The following is a 23506-nucleotide window of genomic DNA, read 5'->3' as shown; positions in this document are numbered from 1 at the left end:
AGCCTCCCATCTCTGCCTCCCAAGTAGCTAGGACTACAGGTGTGCACCACCAACCTAATTTTTTTCTTATTTGTAGAGATGGGGTTTCGTCATGTTGCCCAGGCTGGTCTCCAACTCCTGGGTCCAAGTGATCCTCCCATCCGGGCCTCTCAATGTGTTGGGATTACAGGAATGAGCTACTGCACCTAGCCTCCAACTCTATATTACTTTTGGGTTCATATGCCTAATAAACATTAATCAGAATCTGTGATCCAATGTCAAATTCCTATAGGCATCTAAAGCCTGGCTTGAGGGTCCCTTCCTGATCCAATCATCAGTGGTGGGGGACAGGTCACATGGCAGGCTGCACAGTCAGGATTATGGCAGGAGTGGATTAGAATGGGGTGTGAGGATAGGTAAATTGACTATCCTGTCTGTTACACATAAAAATTGTTCATGACATAAAGTCCAGTGAGAAAAGTCAATTGTTTATATGTGAAAAAGATCAGTTATCTACAAATCTACATTAAGAGGTTATATCTGTACCATGAACAAGATGATTTGCTTTCTTTACATTTTTCAAGTTTTTAAAACAATGGATATGAACTTCTATCAGGTATAAATTAATAATTGATGAAGATATTAATACAGACAATTAGGGTTATTTTTTCCCTTTCCTATTTTTCCATACTACTTTTAATGGCAAACTACATAGTAACTTTATCAGTTTTTTAAACAAGTGACTGAGTGGGAAATGGAGACACAGCGACTTCCCACTTCACTGTATATTTGGATATTACAGGATACTACTCAAACAGAAAAGCCTGATCAGTAGAAAATATTGCTGCAATACATCCCTCCTAGGTTCCTGTCCTCTGAATAGGGATTTTAAATTTACCTTTCAGGGTATCTTACACTGCAGGCAAAACCTTGAGATCTGTTATAACATTTGCCCTTTGTTCAATGTTTCTATAACTTTTTGCAATAAAGTAGTAAGACATTATTAATTAAATATACCTCCAGTTGACATTTATGCCCATGTGGATATGGGTCTGACTCAAGGGAAATAACGAGAACATCATTTCCTTTGGACCTATAAGGAAGAATTAAGTTGTGTAAGGTGTCAATACATTTAGAACGTTTACATCTGTTCTACAAAATCATCATGGAGAAAGCCAATATACGTCTTCCAGATAATTGTGAGGGAAAGTACTTCACACTTTGAATCTTTTCATTTTCATCATAATAATATATTCTATGTACTTTCTTTCTTAAACTGAACTGAATCAAATAGATTTAAACTATGAGATGGTGCTAAATGTTCAGATACTTATCTTAACATAGTCCTCAAAATACTGTGGGGAAAATTCCAGACATCAAGTTAACTTTACTTATAAAGGCAGAATAAAATATACATAGCTTTCTGGCTTCCTAAGCAACACACTACAACTGATTTTACATGAAATCTTTTAGCGTCTCAAAAAGTTATAGCTGAAGGCTGGGTGCTGTGGCTCACGCGTGTAATCCCAGCACTTTGGGATGCTGAGGTGGGTGGATCACCTGAGGTCAGGGGTTCAAGAACAGCCTGACCAACATGGTGAAACCCCATCACTACTAAAAATACAAAATTAGCTGGGCGTGGTGGCGCATGCCTGTAATCTCAGCTACTTGGGAGGCTGAGGCAGGAGAACTGTTTGAACCCAGGAAGGGAAGGTTGCAGTGAGCCGAGATCGCGTCATTGCACTCCAGCCTGGACAATGAGAGCAAAACTCTGAAAAAAAAAAAAGAAAAAAGAAGAAGCTATAGCTGCTTCTATGACAGATTTGTTTTCTTTTCCCTTCAAGAAATTGTATTGATTGTTGCTTTTGGTCAGCTTAAGTCTTCCTTTTATCCTTAGTAATGTAGTAATGGAAGCCTAATTTTCAGCTGGGCACTCTGCAATCCAGAATAAGACACGCTTTCCAGCCTTCTTTGTCTAGGTTTTTGCCTATGACATACTTGCTAAGTTATTTTTGAAGGCTGCTCAAAAGGAGGTAACTGAACTGAGAGGAGCCTCTTTCTATTCCTCCGCCTTTTGTCCACATTTTACATGTGATAACTGGAGCTTCAGCAGCCATCAAGGATGGACTAATTATCTCCAGCCCTTTTCTATTAGAGAGAAAAATAAAACTTGTATGAAGTCACTCATGCCTTGTTTTTAAACTATATGCAGCTGAATCCAGTCCCAATCACTACATGAGGTTTCACTGATCTTTTCACACTGGAAGACCGAAAAGTCTTCTCCTGAAAGGAATACCCTCTGCAGCTACTAACAATTAGTAGGTGGTGTTTATCACTCTGGTGATATGTTTTGGAGTGGACACCCCTAATTTTAATATTCTTCATCTGTAACATTCTGGTATTCACAATATAAAGATCATGGTCTCCTCTCCAAGCTGACTTTATTGTTCAACTTCCAAAGTATTCCAGAACAAGCAACATTTCAAAATTGCATCATCAATATTAAAGGGCAAAAGTCCAATTTCTTTCATCAGACATTTACTGAATAGTGTCTATGCAGCAGCCACTAGACTGGCACTGGAGTTATCAAGTCAGACAGTTGCTATTCAGATTAATTCAGCAAGGTGCATTCAAATTACTCATGAAATCTCTTTCAAAGTCTAAAACGCTGACTTATAACTTGAATCTTGACATAATGCAGTGGGGATGGGGAAGTGGTAAAATTACATGAAGCTAACCCTGAAGGCAAGTTCTAAAGTTCACCAGCGAAAAATATCTTTGCTTTTGAAAATGCTTCCACTGGGGAAGGAAGGGGTGAGGCCAGTGGGAGGAATGAGGTGAAGCCACTGGGGGAAAATGTTCACCATTAACCTGTACCTTTGAGAGTAGTCTCAAGGTGCAAACATCATCAGTTTTATTTTATAGGAGTAAGTTGCCATAGCAAATGCAAAAATATCAATCTTCTCTTGCTCTGCTTAAGCCTGCAAATCTGTGGGCACTGGATTCACTGCTGACTTCAAAACCCTTACTCAGTCATGAAGCTCTCTGTTGCTTAGAGTATATAATCATGCAGTTATGTTAAAAGCTCTGAGATGTCCTGCAGTGAAGAATGCTGATTAACTTTGATCCTATCATATCATCTAGGATGAAATTATTGGGGTCCAAAGCTGACTTCAAGGAAAGCAAAGGAGAAGGAATAGAGGCAGGGAGCCCCCAAGAATTTTCTGATGCCACAGTGGGCTATGGTGACTTTTCCTAAAGTGCTGTTTGATAGTCAATGTGCCCTCTCTGACGTTCTACAAGGAGAGAACGCCTCATCAAGCCAGTTTGTCTTTGTGGTGATATCTCTGATGTTGAAAAAGACCTGACCTTTGCCTGAAGGCTTCTCCACATTCACTACACTGATAGGGTTTTTCTTCATTGTGGATTCTTACATGCTGAGCAAGGTGTGAGTTTAGTCGGAAGGCTTTCTGGCATATGTTACACTTGAAAGGTTTTTCTCCAGTATGAATTCTGTGGTGTCGAATAAGGTCTGAGGTCAAACTGAAAGCTTTTCCACACTCATTACATTGATGGTTTTTGGAGTGACTGTGAATTCTCTGATGGTGGGTGAGGAGTAGGGCCTGACTAAAGGTTTTTCCACACTCCTTGCACTCACAGGGCTCCTCCTGGCTGTGAATTCTCTGGTGTCGATTAAGGTGAGAGCTGCGCCTAAAATTTTTTCCACAATGGATACATAGATAAGGTTTCTCTCCAGTATGAATTCTGAGATGTTCCAAAAGGCCTGCATTCTGGCTAAAGACTTTGCCACACTCGTTGCACTGATAAGGCTTCTCACCAAGATGGATTTTCTGATGTCTGACGAGGTGTGAACTCCTCTGAAAGGCTTTCCCACACTCATGACACTGATGACCTTTCTCTCTAGAGAGGACTTTATGTCCTGTAAGACTGGAACTCTGACACACATCAGACTCGCAGAGTTTCTTTCCCGTGTGCGTACTTGCATGTTCAATCAGGTCTGAGTGCTGGAGGAATCCCTGCCCACATTCTGAGCATTTATACTCAGTCTCCTCTTTGGGCTTGGCCTGCTGCCTTTCCAAGTTAGAGCCCTCATTATGAGCCTCCATGGGTTCAGATATTTTCCCAGATGACTCTACTCTTCCACAAGAGTCTGTTACTACAAGAAGCTTCCCATTCTCAATCCTTGTCTCCTCACCTGCAATATTAAATATATACCACCAATTACTTGTCTTTTGATGCTTGGGGAAAGGAATCTGCAACTAGAAGGAAAAAAAACTTAATGAAGCCATGTGTGCAAAGTGAAAACACTGTGGATGCTTGTGATTGTATAAAAGAGTTACAGAATGGTACACAAGACATTGTTAACTATGACTGCCTTTGGGGAAAGATGGGGAATTCTGGTGGGAGGTAACTTATTTTAAATAGTTTAAATTTTATCATGTGATACCACACACAGAGTAGCTAGCAAGCAAGCAAATAAACTGTCTAAAAGGGCATGCCTGTACAGTCTTGAAGATAACATGTCACATGGAAAATAAAAAAGGTAGGTTAATTGAGACCCCCAGGGCCCATAAGAAAGGGACAGCATTTTAACTGAAAATGAAGAAATGTAAATGTGGTGCCAATTTTATCACTAACTGTGTAATCTTAAAAGTAAGGTAAATTATCTGGGCTCTGTGTCCTCATCAATAAAGAAAGAATATTGCACCATAAGACTGTGACAATAACATGAAGTTCACAAAAATGCCTTCGGCTTTCCTAATCTCCTTGGACAACAGTAACTGCTCTCCTGTGTGGTTCAACAGAGTTTTTATCTCAACGCTGTGATAATTTATTCATGTCTATCTCTCTCCCTGCACCCCTGATGCACAATGCCCCAAGAGACTGTAAGCACATGCAGAGCAGACTTTGTTTTCTCTAGCACAGAGCCTGGTATGGAACAGACATTAAACAAATGTTCACTAAATAAATGGCCTGTGTCCTAAGGGTGAAATTAAATGAAAATAGAGAAAACTTAAGCTCAGATAGATACACAAGCAGATGGGTAAGAAGAATGTCAAGTTTTTTGTTTTGTTTCATCTTATATTTTTATTTACCAGTTTTTCTTGTAGCTAAGGATAACTCTTTAAAGGCTAGGAGCATGACTGGGGATGCAAAGTCAGAATGAGAGAGTAAAAGGAAAGCTGGATGGAGAAAATAGAAGAGACTCTAAGCAGCACTAATAACAAACAAAGGAGGGTTAATCAGTGTGAGCAAGTTAATTCAGCAGATAATTAAAAAGGAGAGAGTAGATGACAGCCAAAAGGAAAAGTGAAAGTGAAGGGATTAGTAAGGAGATATCAGAGAAAGGAAGGTCACAGGTGAGGAGTGAAGAAATTAAATAAAGTAATAATGTACTGTGTACAAAGACCCTCTACGACAGAATGAAGTATTCAGTCCTACATGGGGGCAGGGGGCAGGAGTGAGAGATTAAGGGAAAGGAATAAGACTCTTCCAGTAATGACATAATCACATATATAACTTAAAAAAAGCAAGAGAGGATAAAACCAAAAAAACCCTGAATTTTGAATATAAAATAACATTTTCAACAGATCCAGGGCATAAGGAACATTTTCAAGAGTCTACTGACATTACATTCACTTTTTTTGAGACATGGCCTTGCTCTGTTGCCAAGGCTGGAGTACAGTAGTGCAATCACATAGCTCACTGCAGTCCTGAACTCCTGGGCTCAAGCAATCCTCTTGCCTCAGCCTCCCAAGTGGCTAGGACTACAGCTGCATGCCACCACGCCTAGCTAATTATTTATTTATTTATTTATTTTTTGTAGAGACGGGGTTTCACTATGTTTCCCAGGCTGGTCTCAAACATCTGGCTTCAAGCAATCCTCCCACTTTGACTTCCCAAAGTACTGGGATTACAAGTATGAACCACAATGGCAGCCACATTTACTTTTTGTATTTAAACTATATACCCATCACTGATTACATGGTACAAATTCATTTCTACAAGGCTATTGAGAAAAGGTAGGCCCCTTTCTTTCAGCTACTTTATTCAGAATGCTCCCAGAAGAAAGGTAACTTTGAAGGTGACTTGGAAATTGAACAGAGGAATAGGTAGCATGCAAAGCATGGTTTTAGATATGAAACCAGCCATTCATCAAATAGACATTTATTGAGGGTCTACGCTAGGCCAGGGACTGTAGCTGACTCAGGAAACAAAACAAAACCCTTCCCTTTTAGTCTGGCAAGAGAAAAAGAGAAGCAAACCAGAAACTACAATATAATGTAATCAGTCCTATGACAGAAAAAAAAGAAGAAGAAATGAAAAAATGTAAGGAGCAAAAATTAGGAAGAAGAATTTCAGTGACAAAGAAAATAAAGGAGGCTGAACGAGGTGGCTTGCACCTATAATGCCAGGACTGTGAGAGGCCCAAATGGGAGAAATACTTAAGACCCGGAGTGCGAGACCAGCCAGCGCAACATAGGGAGACCCTGTCTCTACAAATAATTATAATAAAAAGCCAGGTGTGGTGGTACACACACCTGTAGTCCCAGCTACTTGGAAGGCTGAGGTGAGAGGATCACTTGAGACTGGAAGGTCAAGGTTATAGTGAGCTATGACTGTACCATTGCACTCCAGCCTGAAGACACAGCAAGACCCTGTCTCAATAGAAAAACAACAACAAAAAAGAAAATATAGAAAAAAAAAATCCAGGTGACATTTAGAAATGAAAGATAGTGGCCATTTACAATAATTTGAAGGAAATTTTTTTAAAATGGCTTTCTTTGCCTTGATGAAGAAACGAGCACTACTTGTTTTTTTTTTTTTTTTTGAGACAGAGTCTCGCTGTGTCACCCAGGCTGAAGTGCACTGGTGTGATTTCGGCTCACTGCAACATCCGCCTCCTCGGTTCAAGCAATTCTCTGCCTCAGCCTCCCAAGTAGCTGGGATTACAGGCACCTGCCACCACACCTGGCTGATTTTTGTATTTTTAATAGAGACGGGGTTTCACCGTCTCTATTAAAGACACAGGCTGGTCTTGAACTCCTGACCTTGTAATCCACCTGCCTTGGCTTCCCAAAGTGCTGGGTTTACAGGCAAGAGCCACCATGCCTGGCCACTACTTGTTTTTTTTAAGAGATGTTGCCCAGACTGAAGTGCAGTGACACAATCATTGCTCACTGCAGCCTTGAACTGGGCTCAAGCCATCCTTCTCCCTTAGCTTCCCAAGTAGCTGGCCTAGCACTACTTTTTTTATTCACCCCTACAGTAAGAGGAAGAAGAGCAAAGTGAAGGTCCAGGTTCCCTTTGTACCCTTTCCTTGCTATTTTGTTCAGCTAAAATATATGGGGTGATAGACATCTCTTATCTCTTGATAGTGTTCTGATTAGACCATAATTATTTCACATTTGTGAAAACTCGTTGACCTGTACATCTAAAAAGAGTGAATTTTACTACATGTAAATTATGCTTCAGTAAACCTAACTCAAAACAAAAGCAAAAAACAAAAGACAAGGGTGCTACGCAGAACCTCAGAGGGAAAGGCACAGTCCACCACATCTCACACACAGCAGATGCAATCCAGTTCTTACCCTTCTCTTTCTCAGGCTTTGTAACTTCACACTCAGGCCGAACCTGCTGTTCCTGCACTCCTCTCAGAGGGGCCATCTCCTCCACAAGTATTTTTTGTTCCTTTGCCTGGTCTGGATCCTAGGGACAATTAGGTATATGGAGGCATAATTAGATACAGGTGGGTTTAGGAAACTGCTGTTCAGAAAAACACCTACATGTTAAAAAAGAGAACAAAGAGAAACCCCAGAGGGGCAAAGAAAAGAAGATGGGGAATCTGGCACACATTGTTTTCTCCCAGCAAGGGCCAGGTAAGGTTGAGGTAAGACCTATAGAAATGAACAGCTAGACTGGAAAAAAACTGAATCAAAGCTTAGTAATTCTCCTTCCGCTGGTGAGCCCACGTCCACCTGTCTGGCCAGAGATCTCAATTTCTGCATTCCTGAAAAAGAGCACATCTGACCCTTACCACCTGTTGTCCTGTTTCTCCAAGATCCAGCTGCAAATCCTCCAGAACCACCACCATGTCCTCCCCGCTCTCTGGGTGATGCTCCTACACCCAGGCCTGGAGCTCCTTACGCAGGATGGTCAGAAACTGCTCCAGCACCAGCAGCTCCAGGATCTGCTCCTTGGTATGGGTCGCAGGCTGTAGCCACTGTTGACAGAGCTCCCGGAGCCGACTTAGTGCTTCTCGAGGTCCTGTGGTCTCTTCATAACGCAACTGCCTGAATTGTTTGCACAATGGCTCCTGTCCAAGGCCTTTACTGTTTCCTTGCAGCTTGAATCCCTGTTCCCAAGTAGAGTAGTGATCCTCCCTCACTACCCGAAGCCCCTCCTTCTTCAGATTCAGGGGAGCCAGGGAATGGGCACTCACCAGTGCTGTCGCCATCCCCAGCTTCAGACTGCTCTCCTTGTTTTGGAGAACTTTCTTTGGACTGTATCTTCAGAGACACTCCTAAAAATATAGTAGCAAGAACGATAGAAACAGTAATAGTACTGCTAACAAGAACAGTAACATTTTCTTGGGTTTATACATTTCCTATTATCCATTTTTTCTCTCTGAAACAACCATTTCTAAACATATATACAGAAGGAAAAAACTATCTTACAGAATATCCTCTAATGTAGAAAGAATAATAGATTTGAAAAATCACCATTTTGCAGCCCTCAAAATAACTGAGGCTAGGCACTGTGACTCACACTTTCATTTCAGCACTTTGGGAGGCTGAGGTGGGAAGACTGCTGAAGCCCAGGAGTTTGAGTCCAGCCTGGGCAACATAGTGACACCGGGCATGGTGGCACATGCCTGTAATCCCAGCTACTCGGGAAGCTCAGGAGAGAGAATTGCTTGAGCCCAGGAGTTTGAGTTCAGCCTGGGCAACCATAGCAACCCCAAGACCTGTATTTGAAAAGGAAGAAAAGAGAGAAAATGAAAGAAAGAAAAAGAAAAGAAAAAAGACAAGTGAAAGTCAGACAAGGAAATAGGGAAAGTTTTTTCAGACAGAGAAAAAGACAGCATAAAGCTGTTGGATGTTCAGTGTAGTAGTTAGTTATGGCCGGGAAAACGTTATACGGAGCCAGAATCCTGGGAAACATCTACACGTAAGAAAGAGAAGTGAGATGGAACTGGAAAGGTAGGAGGAGAAAAAAGACAATAGTATCCAGAAGGTCAAGGAGGTCTATTTCTGCAAATGTGGAATGGTGGAAAGACCCTGGGCCTTAGACAGGCCTGGGTTCCAATACAGCCCTGTCACTTACATGCTGTGACCTGGGGCAAGTTACTTATCCTTTCGGACTTAGTTCACTCATTTGTAAAATGAAGAGAATACCTAATTCACAGAAGTTTTGAGGCAAATGAGATAATTCTAAAGAACATGAGGAATTCATTGATTTATAAGGGAAATGATATGAACACAGTGTTCAAGAGTGTGAAATGCTATACGATGGTGGATTAATCTAAGACCTGGCACAGATACTTGATTCAAAAACAAAGATGTCGTTAGTGACCTCTGTGAAGGTAATTTTGGTAGTAAGAATAGCTAGCCTGCTGTAGGAAATGAGAAAATGGAGAGAGTGAGCATAAATGACAAATTTCAAAAAAGTAATACATTGAATGGAACAAGAGAAATAGGGCAGAAACTAGAAAGGGCTAATGTAGAGTATAAATATGTTTGCGACTTCAGTTACTGTCCTTATGCTGATGATTTCCTTATTCTTCAGGTCAGACATCTCAAGTGTCACACTTGAATTTCCTTCTGCCTATTTGGGACCAGGATACCCTACAGAAGCCTCTCAAATCCAACGTGTCAAAAATGAACTCAGACAATTCCCTATCATCCTTTGCGGCAGGCCCTTGGTATGTGGAGATTTAGTATTCTTGACTTTGACTATGCTTGAGTGTCCCTATAGATCAGTGAAATACCATCTGTCAGCTGCTGATACATGCCTTTGAATCAATGTGCATGTGGTAAGTGGCAGAACGGGGGAAGGCTCACTTAATCAGTGGCTTAGCCTTCAAATAGTTTGCTGTTACATATTCCTGAATGTGTACATAGTAACACTTCCCAGCTGATAATTATTTTTCTTAGTCAAAATGAACTTAAACTTTAAAAAGTCAATTCCTAGTATTCTTAATATAAGTAAAAAAGTCCAAGAAAGTGATGATTATCAGTGAAACCCTGTGTCTACTAAAAATACAAAAAATTAGCTGGGCGTGGTGGCACATGCCTGTAGTGCCAGCTACTCGGAGGCTGAGGTAGGAGAATAACTTGAACCCAGGAGGCAGAGGTTGCAGTGAGCCGAGATCACGCCACTGCACTCCAGCCTGGGTGACAGAGTGAGACTCTGTCTCAAAAAAAAGTGATGATTATTAGCCAGAAAATAAAAGGTTGGTATTATAATGGTTAATTTCATGTCTCAACTTACCTGGGCCACAGGGTGCTCAGATATTTGGTCGAACATTATTCTGGATGTTTCCGTGAGGTCGAACATTATTCTGGATGTTTTTGAAATCAGATTAACATTTAAACTGGTAGACTGTAGACTAAAACAGACTGCCCTCCATAATGTTGGTGGGCCTCATCCAAGTAGTTAAAAGTCTGACAAGAACAAAAAGGCTGACTCACCCCTGAGTAAGAGAATTATTCCTGCCTAAAATGCTTCCAACTGAATCATCAGCTTTCTTCCTGCCATCAGACTTGGAACTAAAACACAGCTCTTCCTGAATCTCAAGCCTATGGCCTTCAGACAGGAACTACACCATCAGCTCTCCTGGTTCTCAGGCCTTTGGGCTTGAGCCGGAACTAAACCATTTGCTCTCCTGGGTCTCCAGCTTGAAAACTCACTCTGAAGATACTGGGACTTGCCAGCCTCCATAATGACCTATGCTAATTCCCTATAGTAAATCTCTTTCTAGATCTCTATCTATCTTTACCAATATAGATACCCTAGTTATGCAAATAATGATACAAATACAGGCATTTGTGTGTGTGTGTATATATATATATATAAAATTCATATTACTATTTATGCATATATACCTGTATTTTTATTATTACATCTATAGAGATATCTTACCAATATCAGTATATAAATATATCTATGCCACATACATATATATATACTGATATCTATATCAGTATTGTTATATAAATAAATATGTGGTATGATGTTGATACGTATATATAGAGTACGATGTGTGTGTGTGTGTGTTTTTTTTTTTTTCCTTTGAAACGGAGTCTTCCTCTATTGCCCAGGCTGGAGTGCAGCGGTGCGATCTTGGCTGACTGCAACCTCTGCCTCCCGGGTTCAAGTGATTCTCCTCCCTCAGCCTCCCAAGTAGCTGGAATTACAAATGCCTGCCATGACACCCAGCTAATTTTTGTATTTTTAGCAGAGACAGTGTTTTACCATGTCGGCCAGGCTGGTCTCGAAATCCTGACCTCAAGTGATTCACACTCCTCAGCCTCCCAAAGTACTGGGATTACTGGCCAGGTATGATGCTGAATTAGTGGTGAGTTCATTTCTATAATGTGATTAAATATATCAAACACAATATACAATAATTTGATAAACTGTTTTGGGAGGAGCTCCATCTACCCAGCTATTTGAGCCAGAAAACTGACCATTCCTTCCTCCTTTCATATCTCATGTATCTGATCAATCAAGTTCTATTGATTCTATTGTTTAAATATCTCTCAAATCAATCCACTTCTCATCCCCTTTGCCATCATCTTCTCCTACCCGGACTACTGTGACAAACAGACTGGACTGACACATCAATCTATTTTCCACACACAAACAGTGATCATTCTAAGGAGGATATGAAGTATTATTATATACCTGCTATGCCTGTTACATATAATGGCTGATTATTACCCTTAAGCTTAAGTTCAAAACATTTAATATGGTTTAAATTGTTTTTTGATCTAATGAACTACTTTATTTCCTCAAATCTGCAATACTCCTTCTTGCTCATTGGCCCTTCCACAGCTTATTCCTTCTGCTTGGACCACCCTCCAACCCTCCAATTTTCTTCTTGTTAATGCCCACTCACACTTCATGTCTCAGCATAATAAAACAATGAGCCAGGACAACTATATTACATGTTTCACATATATTAATTATTTAACTCTCACACAACCCTATAAAGAAGATACTATTCCTAATTTCATCGTGCAGAGAAGGAAATTGAGACAGGGAGAGTTGAAGAACTTACACAAGGTATCAAGCTAAACCTCAGATCTTTCCTCCAGTATCTCTTGCACCCACAGGCCCAAAACTTTATATTTGCCTTCTCTCTTACTGTCACACCCTACATCTGACCCAGTAGCAAATATTATTGGCTCTATTTTCAAAGCAGATCAATAATCTGACCACTGGCTCCACCTGAATTACTTGGAATTTAAAAAAATTACTCTTAACTTTTAAATTTTCTTGATTCCATTCTTGCCCACTTACAATCTATTATCATCATGAGTCTCCACGTAAAGATGCTTTAAAACATAAGTCAGATCATGTTTTCTTCTGCTCAAAACTCTCCAAAAACCCTCACCAAGACAAAATTCCTTACATGATACAGTCATCATTTACTCTACACTTTTCCTCTCCATACCCCAATCTCTCTGACATCATTCCCTACAAAGGTCGCCTTTGTTCACTGCTCCAACCACTCTGGTCTCCCCGTTATTCCTCAAATATGCCAAGCAAGCTCCTGCTTTAGGACCTTTGCACTTGCTATTCCCTCTATCTAGAAAGTTCCTGTCCGCAAAAGCCACTTAGATCTTTCCACCCACCTCCTTCAGATTTCTGCTCAAATATTACCTTCTCGGTGACGCCTACATTTAATACTTACTTAAAATTGCGCTCAGTGGATGAAAAATATGCAGCAGCAGGTTGTACTCGGTTAACTAGATCCACAGCTTCATCACTATCACAGGCCCCAGGGCGGACATCTCTGCTACGAACCCCGCCCCCTCGGTCGAGGGAAGGTTCTCTGCACCTGCGGGGAACCAGCTGCTCCCTAGGCCCCTAAGCCTCGGTTCCGCCCCAGCCCGGGGCCCAGCTCCAGGGTCCGCTCACCTGGCCAAGGGGCCTCAGAGGAGCCAAACGCTCTGAAACACCATCTTAGCGCATCACCGAGGGTCAGCTCTAGCTCTTCGGAGCACCTTTTTTCTCCGCTCTAGGAAAGCTGGAGGACCGTGGCTCGATGGTGCCACTGCTCAGGCATAGCCGAAGGAGACTAACATGGGTACCGCCTGCTGAGCATAGCTGGGAGGGTCATTTCGTTGTGAGCTGAGATTGTCGGGTTTTTTTTTTTTAGTTCTTTCTCATTTTAAAGCCAATGTTTATTTTATTCATGTAAAAACAGGCCAGCTCCGTTGAGTGATACCACAAACAACCAATATTTTCACTTTGCTCACATAAATAAAACACACACACTTCGCCATTTTTTCCCAATTTAAAAATTCATCAAACACAATGGCAAAAATAGTTGTCAAAGTACTTCGAAAATTAAACTAAACAATGGACATATGTTTGGATTAAAAGGTTTAAGGTAATAAGAAATTAAGTCTATTACTGTGAGAGAAAATAAATCAACAACACTTTGCAATGAATGTAAGTTTTAGGGGGAATAAAAGCAACAGATATCACTTTATCAAAATAAATTCTACAACAGAGAACAGAAATAGTCTCTCTTCCCACAGTATCACAAACTGGGTTTTTATAGTTTTTGAAGAAGATAAACTCTTTGAGTGCTTATACATTGCTGGTGGAAGTGTAAATTAGTTCTGTCACTGTGGAAAGCAATTTAGAAATTTCTTAAAGAACTTAAAACGGAGCTCTCATTTGACCCAGTAATTCCATTATTGGGTATATACCCAGAGCAATATAAACTGTTCTACCATAAAGACCCATGCATTCGTATGTTCATCACAGCACTTTTCACAATAGCAGAGACATGGAATCAACCTAGATGCCCATCAGTGGTGGACTGGATAAAGAAAATGTGGTACGTACACCATGGAATATCATGCAGCCATAAGAATGAGATCATGTCCTTTACAGCAACATGGATGCAACTGGAGGCCATTTATCCTAAGCCAATTAACACAGGAACAGAAAACCAAATACTGCATGTTCTTACTTCTAAGTGGGTGCTAAACATTGAGTAGACATGAACACAAACAGGGGAACAACAGATACAAGGACTTCTTAAGGGTGGAGGGTGACAGGAAGGTGAAGATTGAAAAGTTACCTATAAGGTACCATGCTACCACCTGGATGACGAAATCATTTGTACACTAAACCCCAGCAGTATGCACTTTATTCATGTAACAAACCTGCACATGTACCCACTGAACCTAAAACAAAAGTTGGAAGAAAGAAAAAAAAAAAAACTCTTTAAAAACTCTGAACAAACTTTTCTGTTTAACCGATCAGTTGATAGAAGCTTTGAAATATCATTAAATATACAAACCATTGTACTATGACATGTAATTTATTCAGTGTTTCAGGCATTGAAATTATCATAATAGAAAAGAAAAAGCTATCAGTTTCATTATCACAAGCAGTTATCTTTTCTTCTTAGGTGTCTGAATGTATCTTTGAAAGCATATTTTTAAAGTAAAAATTAAATATGTTTACTTTAAAATTTTTCATTAGGCCAACAAATCTAGTCAATATAAATGTGTTACTAATTAGAAGTCAATATTCTTTCTTGAAGGGAAAACTCATATATCTTATCTTTTAATATCTAGAAAAGGACTTTTAAAAAAATTATATAAGGGATAAAAAATTTAATTTAAATAGAAAGTAAATACTATATCCTATTTACTCCCCCTCTAAAATTCCCTACCACTACTAGTTTCTTAAATCTGTCACTTTTATTATCAAGGCTGACATTATTGGCATTGCATTGAATATCCCAAGAAAATCAAAACCTTTAAAGTAGCTAGACAAAGAAGAGTTTTTTTAAAATGTACAAGGTGTGCATTTTTCATTTAAACAGTCTGTTTGTATCTTTTGGGAGGGGTAGGGGTAGATAAGGTGAGAATAGCTCAAAACACTATTATCACCAGGAGAGACAAAATACTAAAATACAAATCAATTTTCAAACTTGAGGTTTTCATTTTCCAGGATTATCCTCATTTTTGTAAACTATAGTGATCACGTTTCTACCAGGTCCATTCATAGGATATTCAAGATAAGAACTTTCTTTTCCATATAATCAGTAGAGATGCTATTGCATTACCAGTCATGCCACCATGCTGCAGCATAAGATTTACAGTTCTTATCTTCTGGTAATGATGCTTCCTGCTCTTCTCTCTCCTTGTACCTATACAGGAAGGTCTCATTCATTACTCTGAGTTTTTAAATTTTAATTTGTCCAGTGATTGTTCTAAATAATCAAAGCCTACAAATGAATCTAACGAATTTATAGTTCAATATTAGGAAAACTATAACTTTAAGTCACCCATATTAGTAGGCTGATAAAGAAAAATCATATAATCTCCACAAATGCTACAATGTCATTTCATAAAACTCAACATATATTTCTGACTAAAAGCAGAAATTCCTAATAAAAACTAAATAGATGGATTATTCCTTTATAAGGCAAAAATAAATACATTCCAAATATACCAAAAACATCCCTTATGTTTGATGGTGAAATCTTAGACATATCCCCCATAAATTCAGATTAAAATATAGCTGAATTCATTAAGCTAAAAATAAAAAGAGCAATTTTGCTAAATCTATAATTTCTTACTCCCTAAATTGCTGGTAGCTAAGGTTAAGAAACACTTTCCCTTGTACTATAGAATTTTAAAACAAACAAACATGAAATACACATTAGACCCCTTATGCCAGTGGGAGATTTTTATATTTTGTGAAACACTACTTTTGATAATTCCATAAAGCCATCTAATAATGGTCTGTGAGAACATTAATGCTATTTCATAAAATGTGTCAATTGTAAATCAGCAGTAGCCTCACTAGTTTGCTTTCTTAGGCTGTTTCTCAGCACTGAATAAAACTCAGTGTAACTCTAGTGGCTAAGACAAGTTATTTGATCTGTTCAACTTCCTGCTTGAGCAGAGTGAAGTAATAAAGTGATTCTGATGGTTTCTTGAAATGTAAACATAATACAAAATTTTCGTTGTGCTATTTTTCTTCTATTTCACAGTCCATAACTACATACTCTGGGCAAAACTACTTCAAAGGAAAAGTTGTAACCCTTTTTATTAGCTCCCCTGAGACAACAGTGATCTGCAGTCAAATTCCAACTCTTGAAATCTCTTTTAAGGCAGATTTATTGGCCAAGTCCCTCTCTAATAGCAACATTAAATGGCAAGTTAAGCATAACTACAGCAAAAAAGCTATCATGAGTATTCCGCTGTAGGCATTAGATATACTATTTGTTGCATGGTGTGTATTTTATCTTTCTGGGAAAGAAGCTCACCAATCTTACATTGGCTTACTTAGACGTCACAGTTTCTCAGCTGCATCTTCTTCCAAGCGAGAAAGATAAAGATATTTGACCACTGTTAGAAAATCTTTTTAGACCTTAAAGGGCATTATAGTCAAGTGTCTCCCAGAAAAACAAGTCAAAGGTAAATAACATGGAGATATATTTGCAAGATATTTGATAAAGATCTAATTTATTTATTAAAGAGGTCTTATGATCAGTAAGAAAAAAAGACCAACAACGCTATAGAAGAATGGACAAAGGTTATCAGGGGAGCAGTTCACATACACACAAAAGAATTTCAAAAGACTCATAAATACATCTATGAAAAGATGCTCTACCTTACTCTTAACAATAAATAAAAATGAAATGCCATTTTCACCTTAGATTGGGAAAGATCAAAAGGTTCGAAAATACAATATTGGTGATGATGTTGGTGAGTGTGTAAACACAGAAGGTGGTGTTGCAATATCTATTAAAAGCACACAGAGCTTAAATGTGACATTCTTAGACTTTCCTTGACCACTATATCAAAAGAGTTCCCCCAATACTGTCTCTAGCCCCTTACTTTCTTCACATCATACTGTAATTTGTAATTTTTGTCTATTGGCTTTTATAAGTCTGTCTCCCTCAGTAAAATGTAAAATTCTATGATGGCAAGGAGCAAGTCTAACTTGTTTCTTGGTTTATCCCCAGTACCAGCCATAGTGCCTAATACGTAGGAAGCACCTGATATTTTCCCTTTGTTTAATACTTCTATTTTGAGGTTAGCATTTCTAGATGACCAAAAGGATTCTTTTTGAGCTAATATTCATCTATTTTCAGATGAATATGCTACAGATATATTGTCCCATATCCACAGAGGCTTTCACCATAGTGCTCTGTGATAGCAAAATATAGAAAAACATCCTAACCATCCAACAAAATATGGTGCTTTCATATAATGGAATACTATAAGGTTATTTAAAAGAAAGGAAGATTCATATGTATTGATATAAAACATCTCCAGGATGTATTAATTGAAAAGAGCAAGGTGTCAATCCTTGTGTATAATGTGGTATAGTTTGTTCTAAAAATCGAAATATGCACATGTAACAGCATGTCTATCACCAACATGCCACAACCCCCTTTGGCAAAAATCTCAAGGTGGTGTGCTCCAGTGTCAGCCATGTCACATCCTGTGGAAGGGTAAAGGTGCCCTTCCACATCACACTGCCCTGCCAGATTCTAGAACCCCATTTCCTCACCTTCATGTCTCTGGGGGCTAATCAGTATTTTGAACTTTGAAATGGGGGTTATTAAAATGAGATAGTTTGGCTAGTGTTGAACTAAAGTCTCAGGGGCCAGGCACATATCAGTGAATGACAACAAAGACCTTTTAATATACCATGAATGGAGCTCACTCTGAAGTTTCCCCAAGACTGGTGCTAGCCAGTCTCTCGATGCTAATTCTTCTGTCCTTGTGGTCCTTCCTGACCTGGTCTCCTCCTCATGAGTTCTACCAACTACCTTATTCTTCTTCTAGTTCTCTCTCTCGTTAGTTCAAATTGCATCATGTTTTAAGTCTCCCACAATTTCTCAGGCCTTGATCAAAGTAAAACATTCCACGGGGGTTCGGGCTGTGAGAAATAGCCTGCCTTTTATCATATTCTGCTGGGAAAAAGTGCAAGGAATATCACATTCTGCGGGAACAAGAGCCAAACTGCCTCATCATGGGAACGTCTTATCAACACATAGTAGTACGTAGCAGCAAGCCACACTGCCCAGACCCCTCCCACCTAGGCCTATAAGTACCCCAGCCTGTAAGCGGTGGTGGGCACTGGCATTAGGCTGCTTCCCCACCTCTGTGAGTGTTATGCTGGATGTAAAGCCTGCATTTCCTGTTGAACTGACCTCTGTGTGTATGTCTTTCTTTAACCCTTGCCTTCCCTTCACAACCTAACATCTGTGTGTGTGTGTGTGAGAGAGAGAGAGAGAGAGAGAGAGCAGGTCTCGCTGTAGATCTCGCTATGTTATTCAGGCTGTTCTTGAACTTCTAGACGTAAGCAATTCTCCCACCTCAGCCTCTGAAAGTGCTGGGATTACAGGCAAGCCATCATGCCTGGGTCTTCTTTTTTTATACCTTATCATTTTCTCTTTCTCTTGCTAGTCTAGGTGGCCCTAATCTACTCAAGCGCTCTGATCGTCATCTTTTATATCTCTTTTCATGAATAAACCCTATATTCTCTTAAATCAGAATTTGGCTAATAGTCAAAGCCAAGCTTTTCTTCAAAATTTTCACTTTTAGCACATGTACTTTTATTATATGTTTTTAAAAAATCATTCAAAACTGTAGTAGGCATTTATTCGTTGTCTATCCCCCTTGCCCAAAATTACCCTGATTTTCAGTCAAGAATCCATTCCTCTACAACTGGTCTATGACTCCAGAGATAAGCCATTCCATTTCCTAAGCAATAACACTTGTTTTGAGTGGGCATGTGACCTGAGCTTATCCCATTATGGTGAATCTCTGGATTCTTGCTTGGATTGGCAACTAAGAAATGTTCTCTCTTCAGAGGTGGACCAGAAAAAAGATAACCAAACTCAGGAGCCTTGTCAGCCCTTTTGTTATATAAGGGAAACCAGCCCAAGGAAAATGACCCTTGGAAAAAAAAGTGGAGAAGAAAGCCAAAGTCCAATTAAAGCCATGCAGAAAATCCATCCTTTGTCTAGACTTTGCCTTTGTAAGAGCCACTAAATCTTTTCTATTTTCCAAGCCAGTCTGTTAACTGAAAGTAGAGGTGTACACTTGGTTGAATCCTTTGTTCTTTCTGGGCTTCTTTTGGTTCCCCTGGGACAAATGAATGGCAAAACAGTCAGAGTAACAGGCAAAAAAAACTTTAATAGCTGTTAACCTTTATGCTGCAACATATACCCTTGTATAAGCACAGAACGTATATTCTGTATATAAGACGCCAAAAAGATATTTTTGGGGGGAAAGGTGTCAGGGGTTAAAGTGAAAGATTCACTTTTTACGAACTATCCTCCTGTAATGGTTGAATATTTTTAAAACCATGTGCACATATTACTTTTTAAAGTTAAAATAACAAAAAAATAAGCTGCTAAAGGTATCTCAAAAGAAGCTTTTCCTGAGGGACTTAGTAATATGGTAAGTACAGTAGCACTGTAAAGCCTTTTAACACTTTCGGTCACATAAAACTTTGTTAAAAGTCCTGCTGCACAACAAACAAGTTCTTACTTGTCATCTTTCCCTTTTGTCTTTTTGTACACCATCTCTCGGAAACTGGCTAAAATTTTATTTTCTCTCTTTCGTCTCTCTTCTTGGTTAAAGGATGCAAGAGCTCTCTTCTCATCAGCACTGTAGATCTGGTTCTCCTTACGCAGTCGTACAGCCTCCATTCTGCGATGCCTGCTGCCACTCATGACATAACCTGAGCATTCAAAAGAAGCGATCTCTTCACTTGTCAACCCAATTTCACCTCTTCGTGGGATTCGCTTTCCAGCTTTTACATACTCAGCCATAGCTGCACCTTCACCGGGGAGCAAAGCATGGCCATAGTTTAAAGGTTTCTCATCTTGAGAGGTATGTATTATAGGTGCTTCTGGCCCTATTAAATCCATAGTATCTGCCATATTTGGCTGCTCCATCCAGGTATCTTCTGACAACTCTTCTGAGTCTTTACAGCTTGAGTCACTGGATTCTTTTTTGGTCTTCTTCTTCTTCATTTTCTTGTATTTTTTTGTTTTGTGTTTCCTTTTCTTCTCTTTCTTCTTGGCTTTAACTCTCTTCTTATCATCAACAGAGTTAGAATTTGTGTCAGAGTCTGAGTTACTGTCACTAACAGAATACTTCCTATGTTTTCTTTTAGACGACTTTTTATTTCTTGTTTTCTTGTTTCTTGAACGACTGGTCTTCTTTTTCCTATGTTCTTCCGAATTGGAATCTGAACCGCTCCTTTTCTGATGCATTATCTCTTCTTCATCCTCACCTGGGTTATGTTCGTCAGAATCTGGCTCAGGGAACTTTGGAGACGGCCCCCACACCTCAGGCGCTCCCAACTCCCCAATCCTCTCTCTCTCCTTCAGCCTCCTCTGCCGATAGTTCTCTTCCTTCTCCTTCTCATAGTCTTCCGCCCACTGCCGTTCTTCTGCATAGTAGTGGTGATGGTAGCGATATCCGCTATACGAGGTCGACGAAGAAGGCGGGTAGGCGTAGTTGCGGAGCCCTGGGGGCAGCTCTCGCGACCCAGAGCGACTAAAGGGGTAAAGAGCGCCCACGTCCGATTCACTCCAAGGAGGCCTGAGGCCCTCACGGCCGCGGGAGTGAGAACGGGAACGACCATCCCCAGAGGAACATCTGCTCCGCGGGGATGGTGGGCTCCCTGAGGAGCTGCGTCGCCGCTTCCGAGAGCCCAGGATGTCCTCGGAATAGCTGGACCGGGATACTGGGGGCATGAGCCGCGCCTCACAGATAGGCGGTTACTACAGACACAGACGCTAGCTGGTGCTTCGCGGCCACGCAGGCGCACTAGAATCGGCCTCCCGTGCACGGCTTCCGCTTCCTGTCACTTACCAAACGGAAAACGAATCCGCGCGTGTGCTGTGAGGCGCGGGCCTTGGCTGCGTGAAGGCTTCTTGTGGGAGGTGGGTAGGATTAGGGCGCACCTGTTTTTAGGGCTTATATTCCCCAACTTGAGCCGTGTGGGAACATAAAAGAACGAATTTGCGTCAATGATTCCCTCTGCTGTTGAAACAACCACTGCTCTTTTTCAATTTCGCCTTTTACCATTTTGCTTATCACGCTTTGTTCTTCCCTTTCATTTTTGCCTCCTTAACTTTACCCCTCTGTGGAAGATCCGTACTACCTACACTCCTCATTTTTTCCTTCCTAAAAAAGGAAGTTGTCCACCCTCTTCATGGAGGAAATATATTTAATCACTTTCCAACCCCCCTTGTTACCACTGGAAGCAAGAAGCAGAACTTCTTTTGGAATCAGTTTGAGCTCACCCTCTAAGCTAGGTGAAGGCCAGGCCAGAGTTGTACTTTTTTTTTTTTTTTTTTTTTTTTTGAGACAGGATCTCACTCTGTCGCCCAGGTTGGGGTGCAGTGGCACGATCATGGCTCAGGGCCAACTTGACTTCCCAGGTTCAAGTGATCCTCCCAACTCAGCCTCCTGAGGAGCTGAGACTGCAGGTGCCTGCCACCACGCCAGGTTGACTTTTTAATAATTATCTGTAGAGACGGTTGTCACTTTGTTTCTGAGTCTGGTCTCAAACTCCTGGGTTCAAGTGATCCTCCCACCTCAGCCTTCCAAAGTGCTGGAATTACAGGTGTGAGCCACCATGCCCGGCCCATAGTCATGATTTTAATTATTAAATTCACAGACTTTTCCACACTAGAAACACACAGAAGCATCCCACTCGATCTTGTAGACAGATGTCTTTCTATCTAGGGAGATTTCTTCAGAAACTGTAGTTTGGAAACCACTTTCTCAATACACATTAGATCTCACTCTTAGAAATGACAAACATTTTATGCAAGATCATTTATCCCTCATCTTAAAATGTAAATAGGCATTAACATCATCTTGGTTCTCTCTAATTAAGTTGATCTGCTCAGTTGTTTGACAGCCAGGTCAAAACTTAAGAATGATGTCTTCCTGATGCTAGAACTCTAAACAACAAAATCAGGGAAATTAAACTGAATAAGACCAAATTATATCATTTGCTCTAAGTAGAATTTTAGTAAATTTGATTGAAGGGGATAAGAATTGGTTCCATGCATAAATTTAGGAACTGGTAAACAGCAGGGAGTATTATATGTGAATGGTCACATGTATAGTGAAAATACATGGATAGGGTGAGTACTATAGAGTTTGTGTAAGTAAAGAAAATTTTCTTTTGGAGTTATAAACTACTCGATAGGCCAATGAAATGGATATGTCTTACTTGGATAATTGTAAATTTAAGCCATTTCATATCTGTTGTAGACTTGAATTAACAAGCTGATTGATGAAATACTTCTTTCAGGTAGCACACAGGAAAATTAAAGTTAGAATATATTTTTGATCTTTAGAAAAGTTATGACCTAGACTAGGGGCTGGCAACCCTTTTCTGCAAAAGGCCAATAGTAAATATTTTAGGCATTGTGGGCCAAGAGGCAAAATCGAGGATATTATTACATACTTTTTTAAAAAACAAAATGTACATTTATTTTAAAGGATAAAGTATAATCAACAATTTGTTCAAATTTTCCAAGGAATAGATAACTTTTTAATTTTTATTTTTAAGTTCTGGGATACATGTATAGAGAGTGCAGGTTTGTTACATAGGTATACACATGCCATGGTGGTTTGCTGCACCTATCAACCCATCATCTAGTTTTAAGCCCCACATGCATTAGCTATTTGTTCTGCTGGTCTCCCTCCCCTCCTCCACCCTCCACAGGCCCTGGTGTGTGTTGTTCCCCTCCCTCTGTCTTGCGTTCTCATTGTTCAACTCCCACTTACGAGAACATGCAGTGTTTGGTTTTCTGTTCCAGTGTTAGTTTGCTGAGGATAATGACTTCTAGTTTCATCTGTGTCCCTGAAAAGGATATGATCTCATTCCCTTTTTATGGCTATGTAGTATTCCATGGTGTATATTACATACATATAACAAAAGAAAAAGGACATTTTTTTGATGCAATATAATTATATTATTATTCAAACTATAATTGAGAATTTTGTAATGCATATTCTTTTTTCTTTCTTTCTTTTTTTAAATTATGCTTTAAGTTCTAGGGTACATGTTCACAACGTGCAGGTTTCTTACATATGTATACCTGTGCCATGTTGGTGTGCTGCACCCCTTAACTCATCATTTACATTACATATATCTCCTAATGGTATCCCTCCCCCCTCCCCCCACCCCATGACAGGCCCTGGTGTGAGATGTTCACCACCCTGTGTCCAAGTGTTCTCATTGTTCA

At 39.9% G+C, this 23506-nt stretch overlaps 3 protein-coding genes across 4 annotated transcripts in view; 1 reads left to right on the top strand and 2 right to left on the bottom strand.

The window, feature by feature from the left end:
* Positions 1 to 2878: 2878 nt before the first annotated feature.
* ZSCAN26 (zinc finger and SCAN domain containing 26) lies at positions 2879 to 13311 on the bottom strand. The gene is given in 4 exon segments (XM_011991258.1): positions 2879 to 4195; positions 7593 to 7710; positions 8039 to 8524; positions 13150 to 13311. Coding segments are annotated over 3 exon segments (1437 nt in total). The 5' UTR covers positions 8459 to 8524; positions 13150 to 13311; the 3' UTR covers positions 2879 to 3296.
* A 6095-nt stretch (positions 13312 to 19406) lies between these two features.
* On the bottom strand, positions 19407 to 21061 carry NKAPL (NFKB activating protein-like). Its single transcript, XM_011991257.1, has one exon. It carries the CDS (start codon positions 20990 to 20992, stop codon positions 19772 to 19774), a length of 1221 nt encoding a protein of 406 aa, XP_011846647.1. The 5' UTR covers positions 20993 to 21061; the 3' UTR covers positions 19407 to 19771.
* A 50-nt stretch (positions 21062 to 21111) lies between these two features.
* The window catches only part of ZKSCAN4 (zinc finger with KRAB and SCAN domains 4), a 32212-nt gene continuing 29817 nt past the window's right edge, over positions 21112 to 23506 (top strand). The window contains exon 1 of one of the 2 annotated variants that reach the window (XM_011991221.1): positions 21112 to 21185. The gene's annotated coding sequence lies outside the window, so the exon portion shown is untranslated. The remainder of the gene's footprint in view (positions 21186 to 23506) is intronic. The other variant, XM_011991220.1, reaches the window with a different exon arrangement.

Source organism: Mandrillus leucophaeus, unplaced genomic scaffold (assembly GCF_000951045.1).
Source record: "Mandrillus leucophaeus isolate KB7577 unplaced genomic scaffold, Mleu.le_1.0 Scaffold392, whole genome shotgun sequence".
In the NCBI taxonomy this organism is placed as follows: domain Eukaryota; kingdom Metazoa; phylum Chordata; class Mammalia; order Primates; family Cercopithecidae; genus Mandrillus; species Mandrillus leucophaeus.
Note: the sequence above shows the minus strand (reverse complement) of the source record. Positions and strands in the feature narration are given on the sequence as shown.